Here is a 16765-nt window from a genome sequence, read left to right as displayed (position 1 = left end):
AGTACATTAGTTTATATTAAAGATGATTAATTACTACTTTTCAGGACGGAATGTGCTTCATGTGGATGTTCACATGCCTTCTGGTTTCATTTACTGGTGCGACTTCAGTAGCACAGTTTCTTCTCAGAACGCAATACGTAAAATTAAACCAGATGGTTCTTATTTTAGAAATGTTGTTACAAATGGAATAGGACGAAATGGAATCCGTGGCATTGCAATTGACTGGGTAGCAGGTAAGCATAGTGGAATTCAGGAGATTGTTATTTATGCAATAATGTGCTAGTATTTGTTTAGTATTATACATATGCATACTGTATATATGTTTTTCAAAAGTTCTTCTGGAGATTGATAGGCTATTTGGGACAGATTTCAGAAGAATCATCTACTGTATGCACTTTGTAGTTACTGTATTCAGTGCCGTGCCATGACACAAAATTCATAGTTTAATGTTGTAAAAGGTAAAGATTTACGAGTATGGATGATTATACAGCAGCCAAAAGCTGCTGTATAATCATCCATACTCGTAAGCAACCAAAAGCTGCTGTATAATCATCCATACTCGTAAGCAGCCAAAAGCTGCTGTATAATCATCCATACTCGTAAGCAGCCAAAAGCTGCTGTATAATCATCCATACTCGTAAATCTTTACCTTTTACAACATAAAACTATGTTTCTAATAACAATAATAACAATAAATATTTTAGACTGAAAAAATAAAGAACAACCGTGGTTAATGCATTTTTGATCATTGACGGCTGATTTTCTCTATGGAAATCAATAAGGATGTAGAAATTATTCCACTATTTTAATTTTGATCGTCTCTTACTTTACTTCCTCAAAGTGGAGCCGCATACTTTGTGCTCTTAACTTCTAAAATGTTTGTGGATATTCATTTTATAGTTTAGTATTTTATTCGTTCACGTTTCTCAGGTGGTGATGCTATGTATTAACTTTTGTCACTCTCCTTTTTTTTTTCCCGATTTGTTTTAAATGCAGGAAATCTTTATTTTACAAATGCATTCCTGACGGAGACTTTTATAGAAGTTTTACGTTTAAACACAACTTATCGTCGTGTTCTGCTTAAAACTACCATAGATATGCCAAGGCACATAGTAGTAGATCCAAAAAACAGATATTTGTTCTGGGCAGATTATGGGCAAAATCCGAAGATTGAACGTGCATTTCTGGACTGCACCAACAGAACAGTTCTGGTATCTGAGGGCATTGTCACACCTCGTGGATTGGCCATAGATCACAGCAATGGCTACATTTACTGGGTAGATGATTCCTTAGACATGATTGCAAGAATTCAACCTGATGGTGGTGATGTTGAAATTGTGCGTTATGGCAGTCGCTATCCAACTCCATATGGTATCACTGTCTTTGGGAATTCAATGATCTGGGTGGATCGGAACCTGAAAAAAGTGTTTCAAGCCAGCAAGGAGCCAGGCAATACTGATCAACCAACAGTAATACGAGACAACATTAATTGGCTAAGGGATGTTACCATTTACAACAGTCATTTTCAGTCACGTTCACCTCTTGACGTAAACAACAATCCTTGTTTGGACAGTAATGGAGGCTGTTCCCATCTGTGTTTTGCCCTGCCTGATGTGCAGACACCCAAATGTGGTTGTGCCTTTGGCACACTGAATAGTGATGGCAAGAGTTGTACCATTTCAACAGATGATTACTTGATTTTTGCTCTTGAGAATGCCCTCAGAAGTATTCACCTGGATCCTGAAAATCACAGTCCTCCTTTCCGTGCAGTCAATGTGTTAAGAACCGCAGTGGCCCTGGATTTTGACAGCGTAAACAACCGAATATATTTTACACAAAGTTATCCTTCAGGAGCTGGAAGAATCAGTTATATTAGTATTTACTCAGGAATTGGCACTCCAGTAGTAGTTGCATCTGGTAAGTGAATTGAATTGTGATTCAGAATAATCAGATACTGGAAAACAAGGACTGCAGCACTTAGCATTAGCTCAACCAGTATTTTTATGCTTACAGTCAAGGTAGACTGATTATTTAAGGTAACTGATAAAATGCTCATTTTCTCTTCTTTTCAGTGTTTTCCTCTTCTGATAGTCTTATCATATCTTGACAAGAAAATATAAAACTGGTTAAATATTGTTACATGCTTTCAGTAGTTTTGAGATTGCAGGAAGTGTAGAGACACAGAAAGATACTATGATATTACCAGTATAAAAAGACAAACTATATGTGTTTATTACCTTTAATAATAATAGCTATTGTAGTGTTTTCTGTTGTTAAAAAATTTTGAATTATTATGATTCTTGACAATCTCCAGTTTTTCCTGTGACTTGCTCTTTGCTGCCAATCAAACAACTCTGTGTTAGATCTTCACCACAAGTGAGGTGAGGGAAGCAAGGTAGCAGTCTGGGTCAAGGAGGGCATTTAGTGAGCTGGAAGTGTGATGAAGCAGAGTTCAGGGAGAGATTGAGATGACTAAGGCTGTGTTTTCAGAAAGCCAATGTCAGGTTGAACTGTTTATGTTGGACTGATGGACAGCTTAGATCCTTATGTCAGCATACCTTACTGTTAAGGGTTGTGTAGAACTGCACCTTCTACAAGAGTTTACATTTTCAAGTCTTTGCTATTGCTTTCCTCTCTTCTGTCACAAGTGTCATCTTGATCATCTTCTAATAGTGTAAATACAAAATAAGGACAAAACAGTGCTTATTCTTTATCTGCCTCTGCCTGCCTTGATGCTCTCTGAACTTGCAGGATAGGAGTGAGGGATGATTCCTGTTACTACTTTAGCTCTTTACAACCCTACTGCATGCACAGGACTACTGAAGTCAGAAGTATTTAGATTTTTTAAATGTTCAGATTTGCATTGCCATCAATTGTATTTCAAGAAAATGTTTTTGTTGGTATATTATAAGTGACAAGGTATTGCAGTATCACAGAGTACTGTACTCAACTGTTTTGTTTGTGTATTTGCGTATGTCTAAGACCTGGGAACTCCAGATGGCATAGCCTTTGACTGGATCAACAACAGAGTTTACTACAGTGACTACCTCAATCAGACTATCAGTTCAATGGCTGTGGATGGTTCTAACCGCACCGTGATTGCCCGGGTCCCACGACCAAGAGCTGTAGTACTAGATCCCTGCAGAGGGTACGTGTTGTACTTTGTATGCCTTATCTTCATTGCAGGTGAAACTGTAGTTTGGACTTAGATGAAGAGTGCTAGATGTTCCTATTCTAAGTCCTAGATTCCAGCCATGCAGAATTGCCTAAATCTAAGTATTTTAAGTTTTCAAGCTGATCTCAGCCTTGGAGATTTTAATTTTTTTCATTGATTTTGTTTTTTTTAAAAACACTTACAAATATGTATTGAATGAAACTCCACTAAATGAGGTTAGGAGTCAGGTACTGTGTGGTAAATAAGAATGATTTTTCAAAGCAGCTGTTTTTCAAGCGACTAGCCATTCTCCATTCACTGTGTAAGGCAGAGAAACAAGGGGTTTTTGTTGAAACAAAGATTTCTTCAAGAATATTATGTCCTAATAATCAGGTGGTGCTACCAAGAGATCTACCTAAAAGTCGTATATAAAAAGTCATATATATTTAAGTTCTTTCCTACTGATGTGCTTTGTAAGTGTCTCAGAAGAATTTTTGGTTCTTAGAAGTTAGGGGCAGTATTATACTGTATATCAAATGAAGAAAGATTAGAAAGAGAATATTTGATTTCACTAGATTCTCACAGGAGCTGGAAGAACTTATCTGAAGTTCACTCCAGTGGAGCCCAATGATTCCTGCTAGAAGATTCCTTTGTAAACATGAGGTAAAATAGAGGAAGTAGTTCTTTTTCCCCTAGTTTTGCACTCCGCAGTTCAATTGGCTACACCAGAGTGGAGATATCCTAGGGCAGTTAAGAGCTCTTTGAGCTTTCTTTGTTGAAAAAGTAACTTTTCAATCACGTTACTGACAGGTATATGTACTGGACTGACTGGAGCTCCAACGCAAAGATAGAACGAGCTACACTTGGAGGAAACTTCAGAACACCTATTATAAGCACCAATCTGGTATGGCCAAATGGGCTTACCCTGGACTATGAAGAACAGCAGCTATACTGGGCTGATGCAAATCTGTACGTATTGATATCACAATTGTTGATTCGCATTAGATTAATTTGAATAGATCTATAATCTGTTTTGCCTGCTTTATTTTTTTTCACTTTTTTCAACTTTTTAATTAAATTCAATAATTTGTGTTGTAGAAATTAGAAGTACTTTCTAGCAACAAAACATCATTTTATGTTGATGATATTATATTGATGTGGAACTACTCTGCAACAAGAAGTTTTGTGATGTCACAAGGCAGATTTCGTCCAGTGCTTTATGTCACTCATCTTAATTTCAACTCATTACTTTTATAAGCATCTTCTCCTGTGCATACAATTTCAGTGCACATTTTATATTCATTGCTCGTGGTTAATGGCCATCACCTGTAGAATTTGGCATTAAGTTCTTGCTTTTCCAACCAGGCAGATTCCTACCCTTCAATATAGACCACCAGAATTTCTACCACCAGCAGGAAAGCTTTTAAAAATAATTTCATTTCCATCTGTTCAAATTCACCCATGTTCTCTGAGAAAACACTGCAGCAATCAGACTTCCTCATCTGGTTCTTTCAAAACGACAATTCTTTTGTAGATGCCTCTGCTGCTGTGACAGAAAGATGTCAGTAACATAATGACTCTTATGGTCTGTGCCTTTGTGGGATCTTCTGAAAGGAAGGCATCCTTACATGGATACATCTGTGTGTAGGGAACCTGAAATGGGACTGTACATTCTAAGGATTCTGTTACAGATGTGTAATGTCAGATGAGATATTTCTCTTTTAAATTCTAGTTAATGGAGGTAGATAGCAGATAGTTGAACAATACCAAGCCAAGTCTTCTATAATCTCACTTTCAAGTACAGGGGAGATGAGTCCTCTTTTTCTTAAGGGAGTCCTTTACCCTTATTTAGAGGAGCATAAAGTAAGATATGAGGACCAGATCTTCAAAAATGGCAGTGCTCATTAAAGCTTAGTGCATGAAGAGGATACAAAGGCCAGACGTATAGCCCTAACTCCTCCATTTTTCCTCCTGCTTATTCTCATTTTCTTTATGCTGCTCTCCCAAAGATGTCATCCCTCCTTCTCTAAAATAGTGTTTGTGTTCTTAACTCGGTTTGGTGCGCATCATTGAAATGGTGAATAGTAGTCACATGACTAATAAGGGCATGTATCTAAGTTGAAATACTTCCTCTAAGATGACATTATTTCTTTATTATTTTAGGCAAAAAATTGAGCGATGCACTCTAACTGGTACAAACCGTGAGGTAATTGTTAGTACTGCTCTGCATCCATTTGCAATGACTTTGTTTGATCAGCATATATATTGGACAGATTGGAACACACGAAGCATTTACCGAGCTAATAAATATGATGGTTCAGATCAAATTGTAATGATCATGAATCTTCCACAAAGACCAATGGATATTCATGTCTGGGCAAAAAGTAAGCAGCAGCAGTGTACCAATCCTTGTAACCAGTTCAATGGTGGTTGCAGTCACATTTGTGCACCAGGTAAGCAACTATGCTTAATGACTGTAAGCAGTGTGTTAGCATTGCCTATATTAGAAATCATAATATAACAAGTTTAAGTTGCATGGAGATATCTGAAATAGTCCTTAGTGTTTTTAAATAATTATTTTATTTATATAATGCAATCAAGATGATTACCATTCAGGATTATGGTACTTTGCCAACACACTTGATGATTTTTTGTGGAGAATCTTCACAACTAAAAGTCAAGTGTTTCCCTAATTTAAACCAAAACATTTTTTTCTAAGATCTTAACTTCTATTTCCTCTGAGGCAGGATGTGAAATGAGCTCAGCAATACACCTTAATAATATAGGTATTTATAATATTAACCAATATATGCTTTTAATATACTGATACCTAGTAATTTATAGTGATAACAACATATATACTGAACAGATACTTCTTATCACATTTTGAGGGATAGAGCTTCAGCTGGTGTAGCTCTGATATTTGAAAGCATCAGAAACCATTTTGCAGTCATTGAAAAATTATTTGGACAGCAAGCAGTTAAGGTGTTCCAAATTCTGATCTCAGTTTCTGTAGGGTGGGTTCAGTGGGTTTGAATATGCTTAACTGAGGTAAGAATTTGGCTAAGTACCCACATTTTTATCTAAGCTGGTAGTTGCAGGGATTTCATTGCATTTCATTTTCATTGCATTTAGGGCTGTGAACAGTTTTAACGAAACCCTTTCTAGAACATGAGTATTTATTATCAAATATGAATGTAGGTCCAGCTGGTGCGGAATGTCAGTGCCCATCTGAAGGTCGCTGGTATTTAGCCAATAATAACAAGCACTGCATTGTGGATAATGGTACCAGGTGTGACACTGGTTTTTTCACCTGCCTGAATGGACACTGCATCTCAGAGCGATGGAAATGCGACAACGACAATGACTGTGGAGATGGCAGTGATGAGTTGGAGAGTGTGTGTGGTAAGCATTTAAAATAACTGCATGTGAAAGTGATGCAACTTCTATCCTGGCTGTGGTGTTTTCTATTGTTTGTATGGCTGTATGATCATGGATCTTCTAGCTGTAGTTTGGAAATGATCTGTTGCTTGCTTGCTTATAGAATTTGTTGTGCGTTATTAGGTCTGAATGGCAGCGAATTTGCTCTAGAATCCAGAAATGCTATATTCTAACTTTATATATACCCAATTTCTCCTTTGTTTAATTCAAATATGTATTTTACTTTTCATGCAGTACGTTTTGCAGCTGTCTTTGCCCTGGCAGGTAAAACTGTTGTGTTTTGATTTGTTTCTTTGTCAGAGAACTTAGATTATGCTTTATCCATGTACTATATTCTTCATTAATTTTTTAAAATTATTTTTTATTTGTTCAGCTTTCCATACTTGTCAGCCAACAGCTTTTACCTGTGGTAATGGGCGATGTGTGCCCTATCATTACCGCTGTGATCACTACAATGACTGTGGAGACAATAGCGATGAGGCTGGCTGCTTATTCCGAACTTGTGACTCCCACACAGAATTTACTTGCAATAATGGAAGATGTATATCTCTTCAGTACGTCTGCAATGGAGTAAATAATTGTTACGATAATGGCACATCAGATGAGAGAAATTGCCGTAAGTTCTTCCAAATTACTAAGTGCATATTTGAGTCTGACTCTTTAAACCAAAGAAGAGGCAAATCTCTTTGGGTGTGAAGAATTATGACAAAGGCAGCAAAAAGGGATAAAAGGTTTTTATATTAACATTATAGATTCTGGTTTGTGTTATTTTGAAGCAAACTGATCCTTGAAAGATATTCTTGAGTACCCTGAGATCTTTCTTAATAACTACTGCTTTAATCTGCCTTGACCCAGCAAATACTATTAGAGTGCTTAATGTTAGCTATTGTGAGTAATCCCATTGACTTGAAAAAGATTATTTGAGATAAATTGAATGCAGGACCTACATCTATGCAGAATTCACGTGGAATTTGACAGCAGATTTTTACCGTAAGCTTTGCAGCATGCTACATTAAGTATACTGGATTTAATCATAAGGAATGAATATGTGACTCTTATACAAGCATGATTTATATTTTATTCTGTTTAAAATTATATTCCTTATAGTTTTCAAAAAGTTATTAGTTTTATTTGTTTTCCATAAAACACCAAGTTTATGGAATCAGCTCAGTATTAATTACTAATGTAGTTAATCAAGTTAATCATGTTTTTTTTGCAGTAAAATTGTTAGATTGTTAGAGAAGTAGGTTGATTTAAAAACTAAAAAAAGATTGTTTTAACACTGTTTTCTTGAAATATATTATTTGTGACTTATTTCACAATTCCCATTCTAATAGTCATTTGTAGTTGATGTGGTGATTCACACAGTACCAGCTGGCTGCAAATGCAAGCATTGCAGTGTGAATGTTTGTCAGTTTACATTCCCTCACCTCTGAGTATTAGCATGTATTTCTTTGATCGTGTTTTTGACACCACTTTTCCCAGTAAAAGCAGTCTCATTGTTTCCATATAGAACGAGAGGTATGAGTGCACTTTAGCATTTGAGCAGAAATGAGAGGAAAATGGTTTGTGTTATTTACACATTTCTTTTTTAATTTTCCAAGGAAAACTGAAGAGAAAGATGACAGTGAGAATGTATAGCATATTACTTTGCTTGTACATCTGCAGCTGTCTCAGCTCTGGGGATTTTTAGAACTAGTTCAGCTTCTTCAGGGACTTTTGGTCACTTCAGGTGAAAGGGATAATGAATCATTGACAGTCTTGTATCTGAAAAATGTGTGACAGAATGCACTCTGGATTGATCAGAGCAGTCCACTCTGGATTGGTCTGGATTTTTTTTATTTTTTATTTTTTATTTTTTTAAACAGCGTTATGGATGTATGTATCAATGAAATGTTTTTGCCCTCTCTTTAAAGCGGAGCGCACTTGCCAGTCTGGTTTTACCAAATGTCAAAGTACAAACATCTGCATTCCTCGAACGTATTTGTGTGATGGTGACAATGACTGTGGAGATATGAGTGACGAGAGCCCTACTCACTGCGGTAAGCTGATATGGCTTTTAACCTCCTTGCACTTCATTAATTTATTCCAGTGCTCCTTACCTTTGTTGTAACTACAACTGTTCTCAAAATCTACTCTTTTGTAGTATTGGAGAGATAAAAGATGTAAGTACTGTATTATTTAATCTTGGCCATCTAACTTCCTTACAATTTTATTAGTCTTTTTTGCACAGTTTTTATGCAGTTTTTGAGGGATCATTTCTTTTGCATATTCTGCTCTTTATCTTTTTTTTAACAAAACTGGCACTTCAGTATTACAGTGAATTGACTTTTTTCCAAAACTTTATTATTAGAATATTTTCCTTCTAATTAAATGAAATTATTTGTACTCTTAAATGTAATTTCTTTTAGCTCTTTCATGCAGTTATTTATGCCTTAATAAGGATTCATAGTTCATTGCTGATTCCAACTTTTATAGAAAAGTATGTAGCTTTAATCAACTTCAATTACAAAGCATCATATTTTTGCTAGATGTTTGCATTAGGTAGTAGGTAGTACTTTTCTTCTTTAAAATGTTGTGAATCTGTTTCTAACATACAATGGATATTTTCAGACAGTGATTTATTTTTAATATTGTTTGAGTGGATTATGTTTGCTTTGTATAGTTTCCCTAAAGTTATGTGCTTCAAATTACCCATGCCACAATTCTTCTACTCAAAAGATCGCTACTTTAATGCACGTACCTCTACATGTCAAAAAAAAATGTGTCTAAATGTTATAGACGTACTGACCTGTGTACTGCTCATGAAAGGTGTACTTTTTTCCTTCTACTGTTTTATGTCCCATCCCTACTGAATTCTAAAATTGAGAAGAGGTGAAGGGGAAAAAAGAGAAAGAGCTAGGGAGAAGATAGAGGAAGCCCAAAGATATTAATGAGCAATATGTTAATTGCCTTTGATTTCTATCATTAAGGCACATAAAGTTTAAAGTGAAGAAATTAGCAGACTACCACATGTAGTCTCCTATCTCCTACTTTGGGTACTGAAGAAATTAGTACATTGGACTGTATTCATATTCTTGCGCACTAAGCTCAAGTATAAATATAAAACATGTTTACAATAGTTGTGTGCAATATTACTTTCAGAACAAATTTTATTTATTAGATGATATGTGTATGTAAGTGAAACGTGTATGTAAGAAGAGATTTAAATCCATGTTTTGCATATGAAGTTCAAACTAGTTTGTACAAAGAGCTGTTTGCAGACAGGCTACTAAAAGACCTTTCTTCTAGCATATTCTTACGTTTTTGCATAACGCAGACTCAAAAACAACTTAAATAGAGTTGAAAAGGTAACAGGAAGAAAGAAGTCATACATAGGTGTTTTTTTTTTTCCTCCAGTCTCAATGACTTGCTCAAACAATGAGTTTCATTGTACATCGGGACGCTGTATTCCTGCTCATTGGTACTGTGATCAAGGAATAGATTGTGCTGATGGCTCTGATGAACCTGCCTCTTGTGGTAAGTGTACATTCAGAAGATACATACTGAAAGACAAGATAGTTTATGGAAAAAGCTATAGTGCTTAGAGGCAACAGGTTGAATCCAGACGAGGTGGCTCGTAGGTATTTTTTGAGATTTATTTGCTGACTAAGTAATCTGAGTCACTGAGTAATTAGAGTCAGTAAACATACTTCATGCTGTGTGTGGAATATGAAGACTTTTAATTGCCAAAATTGATTCCTCTCTCAATGTATAACCTTCTCTCTCTTTTTAAGACTCTGGTGGTGGTGAATCAAGTGATGAGAGTTAGCAAGTATTTTTTCATGTCAATGTTCTGGATGTGAGACCAGATATCTTACTGTACAGGAAGTATGTGCACAATATTCCATTTGGGGAAAAATGGAACATGGGATATGGAGGAATGTTTTTGACTAGTATGCAAAAGAGTACCATAGAACTACAATAGGCAAATACTTTATATGCTGATGGTAGTAAGCATGGGGAGGAGGGGAGAAGGTGAAAAGAAGCAGAGTAATCTCTAGGGAGAAAGAAGAGGGACTGTCTGAATTATCTGAGAAGTAACATGACAACACAGTCATTACTGTCACTGTGAAAGGTGACATAACACAAGGCCTCTGTGATTTAAAAAGGGCTAGTAGTTCCCTTTGCGCATTTCTAGAGCTGGACCTCCAGCTTGAGAAAATGTCTTGCATCTTATGTCAACTTCAGATCCTCGTTACATAAATAATGTAAAAGAAAACAGGGTCATTATGTGCTGACCACTGTATTCATATTATATTTAATGCTGCTCTCACATTTTAGTCTCCTGGTCTCAGGTTTCTGAAGCAGGGTGCTTTTGAGGTATTACAAGATCAGCAGTCTGATAATATAAACAGTACAGTGTTTGTAGAGATTTCCAATATAATTGACCAGAGGGGGACTCTGTGCTTTTAGCAGCACATCTCTTCTACTTAAGCCTTTACTTTACATTTCAAATTTCACAGTCATAGGATTCTCCCTAAAACACCTCCCTTATTATAGCAGTGCAGGTTTAACAAGCAAAGTGATTCTATTCATTTTTAAGAGCCTCATGTGCGGACTTGTTCAAGTGACCAATTCAGATGTGATGATGGCAGATGTATCCCAGCAACATGGATCTGCGATGGTGATAATGACTGTGGGGATATGAGTGATGAGGATCAAAGACACAGTTGTGGTAGGTGTCTAGTATTACTTTCTTTGACAGGCATTTTCTATTTAAAAAAAAAAACCACAAAAGAAACACACAAAAACTGATGTGAAACAACAAAAACCCTACCATTTTTTCTGTCTATAAAAGTGCACTTTAAGGTACATGAGGTACATTCTTCCTGTCCTCAGTTTTCATTGTGTTGAATTAAAATAGATAAGTGTATTGGTTTAAAAAAAGAAAGAAAAATATTCCAATTCTGTGAGTATTCTTCTTTGAATTGGCAAGTTTCAAGTGAGATATTGTTTGTATGATTGGGCAGCAACTTCAGCAGAGATACTCCCTAATCATCACACACTATATCTTCTATGTATTAATATCCACATAGTTTGGCCATGATTTCCATACAAACAAATGAGCAAAATAACCTGTGGCAATTTAGAGGATGAAAAAAAAAGAAGAAAGTCAGACAAACCTGGTCCTGCTCCTTGATTTAACAACAGCTGGATTCACTTGCAGTCCTTGCACTATTTAATTTCAATGGTTCTCCATCTGTGTGATCTTTGGAGTACTGAATACTTTGAAGAATGTGGGAGCTAGACAGCCTAAGCCTAATATCTGCTCAGTGGCCAGAAAATCTGGCCAGACATGTGGAAAGCTTAGACTCAATATCTAAGGTTCAGAGTTCTTCAAGTGCCAGCATTGGGAAAGCAGTTCCAAAGTGCTTTGACTCTTAGCCTCAGTGAAGAGCTATGTCCAGTTTAGAACTGATGGAAATGAGTATGAGTTTCATATATGAAAGTGCAGTGATACCTATTTCTGCACATGAAGAAGAGCATGGTCCTGTTGTGGGTTATGTGTTGTTATCCAGGCTGTGTGCTGGGGGGAATGTTTTACATACGGAGTGCAACTTGCTGACCTGGTGAACGTGCTCTCTATTAGCAAACCGCAGCTGCACAGCTGCAGAGTTCACGTGTGCCAACAATCGCCCCCCGCTCAGGAGGTGCATTCCTCGGGCATGGATCTGTGACGGTGACGCTGACTGCAGTGATGCACTTGATGAACACCAGAACTGCACACGAAGATCTTGCACGGAGAATGAGTTTACTTGTAATAATGGCTTGTGTATCCGAAGCACATACAGGTTTGTAACTACCATTTATCTACCATGCATTCATGCATTAATTTTTACTTGAAAATGATTGGGAGTCTTTCATTTTAATACTCCCAGTGCTCAGCATTGGCATTTAATTTTCTTTTTCTGTACCTCTCGTGAGGCACAGAATGCTTGTGGCTGATATGGAGAATACAAGCAGGACTCAGTGGGTCAGACTCCAGTAATATGTGACGTCCTTTAGAAATCAAAAGAGCATGTCTAGCACTGGAGAATGGTGGCTGCCTTCTTGTATTTGAAAAAAAGTGTTCATTCTTCTTCAGGTGTGACAGACGGAATGACTGTGGTGATGCCAGTGATGAAAGGGGTTGCATCTATGAACCATGTCAGCAGCACCAGTTTACTTGTCAAAATGGACGCTGCATTGCCAAGGCCTACATCTGTGATGGAGATAATGATTGTGGTGATGAGTCTGACGAGCTGGAACACCTCTGTACTACACCAGAAGCAACGTGCTCTCCCCATCATTTTAAATGTGATAATGGAAACTGCATTGAAATGGCTAAAGTCTGCAATCGGTTGGATGATTGCTTAGATAATAGTGATGAAAAAGGATGTGGTATGTTTAGGTTTCTTTGGACTGTCTTAACCTATTTAAAATGCAATGGCAGATTCAACAAAAAAATGACCTTAAGATAACTTAATAATGACAATTATATCTATTCCGTAGTGGTGGAGTAATGTGTACATTTAATCTTTTTAAAAATTTTTTATTAAATCACATCAGTTATCTATTGTTTTGACAAACCATGGAAGTTAGCTAATTGTGTAAACTGTAAATGCAGATTATAAATTGTTTCATTGTTGCCCTTACATTTCCAGAGTCCACCATTAGTTTGTGTATTTTTTGCACTTGGTGAGTTTGGTGACAGAATTCAGAAGAGTTGAAATAGTTTTTATTGTACAGCCAGCCGAGATTTGTATTGAGCATTTTCAGGGGAAGGCAGGGAGAGAGAGAGGGAAAGAAGAGTATGTTGAAAAATCACTGCGCTATTTTCTCTGTAAGTCAATTGCTTGAATAGAGCTTTCTTTCCTTTGCTAGGTATAAATGAATGCAGTGACCCTTCAATCAGTGGATGTGATCATGACTGCACGGACACCCAAACAAGTTTCTACTGTTCTTGTCATCCTGGATACAAACTTATGTCAGATAAACGAACTTGTGATGATATTGATGAGTGCAATGAAACTCCATCAGTATGTAGCCAGATTTGTGAGAACACAGCTGGCTCCTACATCTGTAAGTGTGCCCCAGGCTATATCCGGGAGCCTGATGGAAAAAGTTGCCGACAAAATAGTAATATCTCCCCATACCTTATTTTTAGCAACCGTTACTATCTGAGAAATCTCACAGCAGATGGCCAGTCTTACTCTCTCATTTTGCAAGGACTGAGAAATGTGGTGGCACTGGACTTTGACAGGGTGGAAAAAAGGTTGTACTGGATTGATGTGGGGAGGAAGGTCATTGAACGAATGTTCCTAAATGGAACAAATAAGGAGGCTGTAATAAGTGATGATGTGCCGAATGGGGAAGGTATCGCTGTTGACTGGGTTGGCAGGTAAGAAAACACATTTTCTGTCTTTCTGAGCTACTAAGGAAATTGGAGGGAGTTTGCATTAAGATTCTTCTACTTTGTACAAAAACCTCTAAAGAGCATTAAATCAATTTGGATTGTGGATGCAGTATTATACAGCTGCCCTGGAAAGTTTATGGGTTTATGATACATTGCATAGTGCATTTGTTTAATTGGTCTCCTGTCTATTTTACCGAGGTTGTTACAGAGTTAATCTCTCATCAATAATAACATAGTGCATATGGCTCATATGAGAAGCATGGTAGGAAATGATCAATGAACAGATGAGCTGAGCCGGCAATTGGGAAATTACATGTTCCTGGGGGTAGGGATTCTGAGCTTAGGCTAGTAGTTGCTATTATTTGCAGGTGCTAGCAAAGGAAGAAATGTCAGTGTTGAAGCTTCACTTTTTGCATAAACAATATTCTATAAGAGATTACTAAATTCCAGTGAAGAAGTAATAATAAACATTAATGAAAAGCATGTTTTTCTGGTCTTGAAAAATACATCATTTTCTGACACTCAAACCATCATTTGCTAAAGGTGGGCATCATGAAGACAAAATTGGAAAGCACTTTGGATTGTGGTAATTTTTTAATTGCCTGCCATGTATCATTAAGTAGCTTGATTTGCTACTACTACTGCTGCTGTTTGGTGCCACTTCATCAGTTTTTGCTTCCCTTTTTTTTTTTTTTTTTTTTGACTGCATTGATCTCAGCATGAAAAGTTCAAAGCTCTTCAGAATAATGAGAGCGATTCAGAAAGTCACAATTGGGACTTAAGAGAGTGTGATTTTATTGACATATTCACAAATTAGTTTTTTCACTGCTTTGTCTCTGAAGCTAATGATACTTATGTTACCAGATGCTCGTAAATGCTTTGTGATTGATAAAGAGATGTGGAAGGAAAAAAAGTGATCCTGTTGTTCCTGTAATAATAGTTGCTGAATTAATTCACCTACCATTAGATATGCTTTTAGTCAGCTTTTGTTTAGGTGCTTCAGAAGGGCTGAAAGATCATACAGTGGTGGATGAGTTGGTCTGCAGTTTCAGTACAGGGTGGGGATTGGGAGATAGGAGCTACCAGCTGGGGAAGATTATCTTCTCATTTCTCCTTCCTTACGGGAGTACCACAGTAGTGCTCAGAGTGGCATAGGCAGAGATTCTGGAACGATTCTGTGCTCACTAGAACTAAAAAAACAATGCAGGCAATTTCAAAGTAGCCTACCTTATTTCTAATTAATCAAGTTAAACACTTTATTTTGTTGCAGGCTTTCAAAAATCATTGCTTCACCTTGCATGTTATATTTGATTACAGTTGCAGATAATTTCTCGGCATTGTAAAAGAAAAAACATTTTTGAAGTGAGATTTAAATTAGGCTTTCAAACCATAATAGTTAGCAATTTTCAAAGGAGAGCCTGCCAACTCTTTTATTTGTTTGATTAGAGCAGATGTGACAGCCTGGAAAAGGTGAACACTTTAGAGCTCCAGTCTCAATCCATTATACTGCCCGTGTGCTTTTCTGCTTCTCTTTGGCTGTTGTGGTAGGAGAGGAGGGAAAAAAAAGATTGCTTAGTAATTTATAGGTAAATGGAATATTATTACTCAACTGGGCAACTGCAAGTTTGAATTTAACACCAACGATTGTGGACACAAATGCAGAGGAGTAAAAAAGGCAAACTGGAGCTTGATATAGAAGAGATGTTTGTATGTATTTTCTTCCTTTATCGTGGATACATTGCTTCTAGAAGGAAAAAAAATAGTGAAATTCAACATGAAGTAAAATGAAGAAAGTAAATTAACTCTAAACCATTTCAGAAAATTGTACTGGGTGGATGCCTACAAAGATTGCCTCTATGTCTCTGAACTTGATGGAAGATTCCAGAAAAAACTGGTGGATCGATGTGTGGATATCAACAACACTTACTGCTTTCAGCATCCCAGAGCAATTGTCGTTCATCCAAAATATGGGTATGACATTTCAAAAGTACTTTTCCTTTTAAATAGCTTTGCACTGTCTCTGAAAATCTGAAATAAATTTTGGCTGTATGCTCTTCAATTTGTATGGCATTAAATCTTAGCTGGAGCTTAGGAAAAACAGCAGCTTGCTTTTCATTGCTTTATATGCTGGGCAGTCTGATATTGAAAGTGGAATTTGGTTGCATATGGACAAGGAAATGTTGATTGCAAGGCTAGAAAGGTTAACAGGTGCCTGTGCAGCTTGATATACAATGTGGTACCGATTGCATTCTTTGAAGATGATTGTGCTTGCATGCATCTACAGGCTTGCTGTAGTGATTAATGTAACAAGTAAATGCATTAACCTTTTACTTAACTTCCTCGGTATCTGGTTTACTATTTTTGCAAGAAATGCTGTCTTTCAGATCTGGCTTCTAATATTTACTTCAGCGTATTTTTACTATAAACCTAACTAGATGTGTTTATTTGTACAGACAGGTTTACTGGACAGACTGGGCAGATCGAGCCTATATTGGACGAGCAGGCATGGATGGCAAGGACAAGATGGTGATTATCTCTACAAAGTTAGAATGGCCCAATGGACTCACCATAGATTACACCAACGACAAGCTCTACTGGGCAGATGCCCATCTAAATTACATTGAGTACGTACACAGAGAAGAATAAAGCAATTAAATAATTTGCTCATACCAAATTTCAGTGGTAGCCTTTGTAAATGCTGTAAGCACAATGTTTCTATCCACTGACGCCAT

General features: G+C 36.9%; 1 protein-coding gene across 7 annotated transcripts in view; it reads left to right on the top strand.

Moving 5' to 3' along the window:
* Positions 1 to 16765, top strand: part of LRP2 (LDL receptor related protein 2) — a 118497-nt gene that overhangs the window by 71941 nt on the left and 29791 nt on the right. For all 7 annotated transcript variants that reach the window (XM_090143974.1, XM_090143977.1, XM_090143976.1 and 4 more), the window contains 15 exons: positions 45 to 233; positions 997 to 1917; positions 2983 to 3148; positions 3965 to 4123; positions 5318 to 5607; positions 6356 to 6559; positions 6969 to 7211; positions 8512 to 8637; positions 9995 to 10114; positions 11181 to 11312; positions 12228 to 12429; positions 12723 to 13018; positions 13502 to 14018; positions 15852 to 16004; positions 16487 to 16657. In XM_090143974.1, the coding sequence (XP_090000100.1) occupies positions 45 to 233; positions 997 to 1917; positions 2983 to 3148; positions 3965 to 4123; positions 5318 to 5607; positions 6356 to 6559; positions 6969 to 7211; positions 8512 to 8637; positions 9995 to 10114; positions 11181 to 11312; positions 12228 to 12429; positions 12723 to 13018; positions 13502 to 14018; positions 15852 to 16004; positions 16487 to 16657 (3889 nt within the window). The remainder of the gene's footprint in view (positions 1 to 44; positions 234 to 996; positions 1918 to 2982; positions 3149 to 3964; positions 4124 to 5317; positions 5608 to 6355; positions 6560 to 6968; positions 7212 to 8511; positions 8638 to 9994; positions 10115 to 11180; positions 11313 to 12227; positions 12430 to 12722; positions 13019 to 13501; positions 14019 to 15851; positions 16005 to 16486; positions 16658 to 16765) is intronic.

Source organism: Phasianus colchicus, chromosome 7 (genome assembly GCF_987193195.1).
Source record: "Phasianus colchicus chromosome 7, bPhaCol1.hap1.1, whole genome shotgun sequence".
Classification (NCBI taxonomy): domain Eukaryota; kingdom Metazoa; phylum Chordata; class Aves; order Galliformes; family Phasianidae; genus Phasianus; species Phasianus colchicus.
Note: the sequence above shows the minus strand (reverse complement) of the source record. Positions and strands in the feature narration are given on the sequence as shown.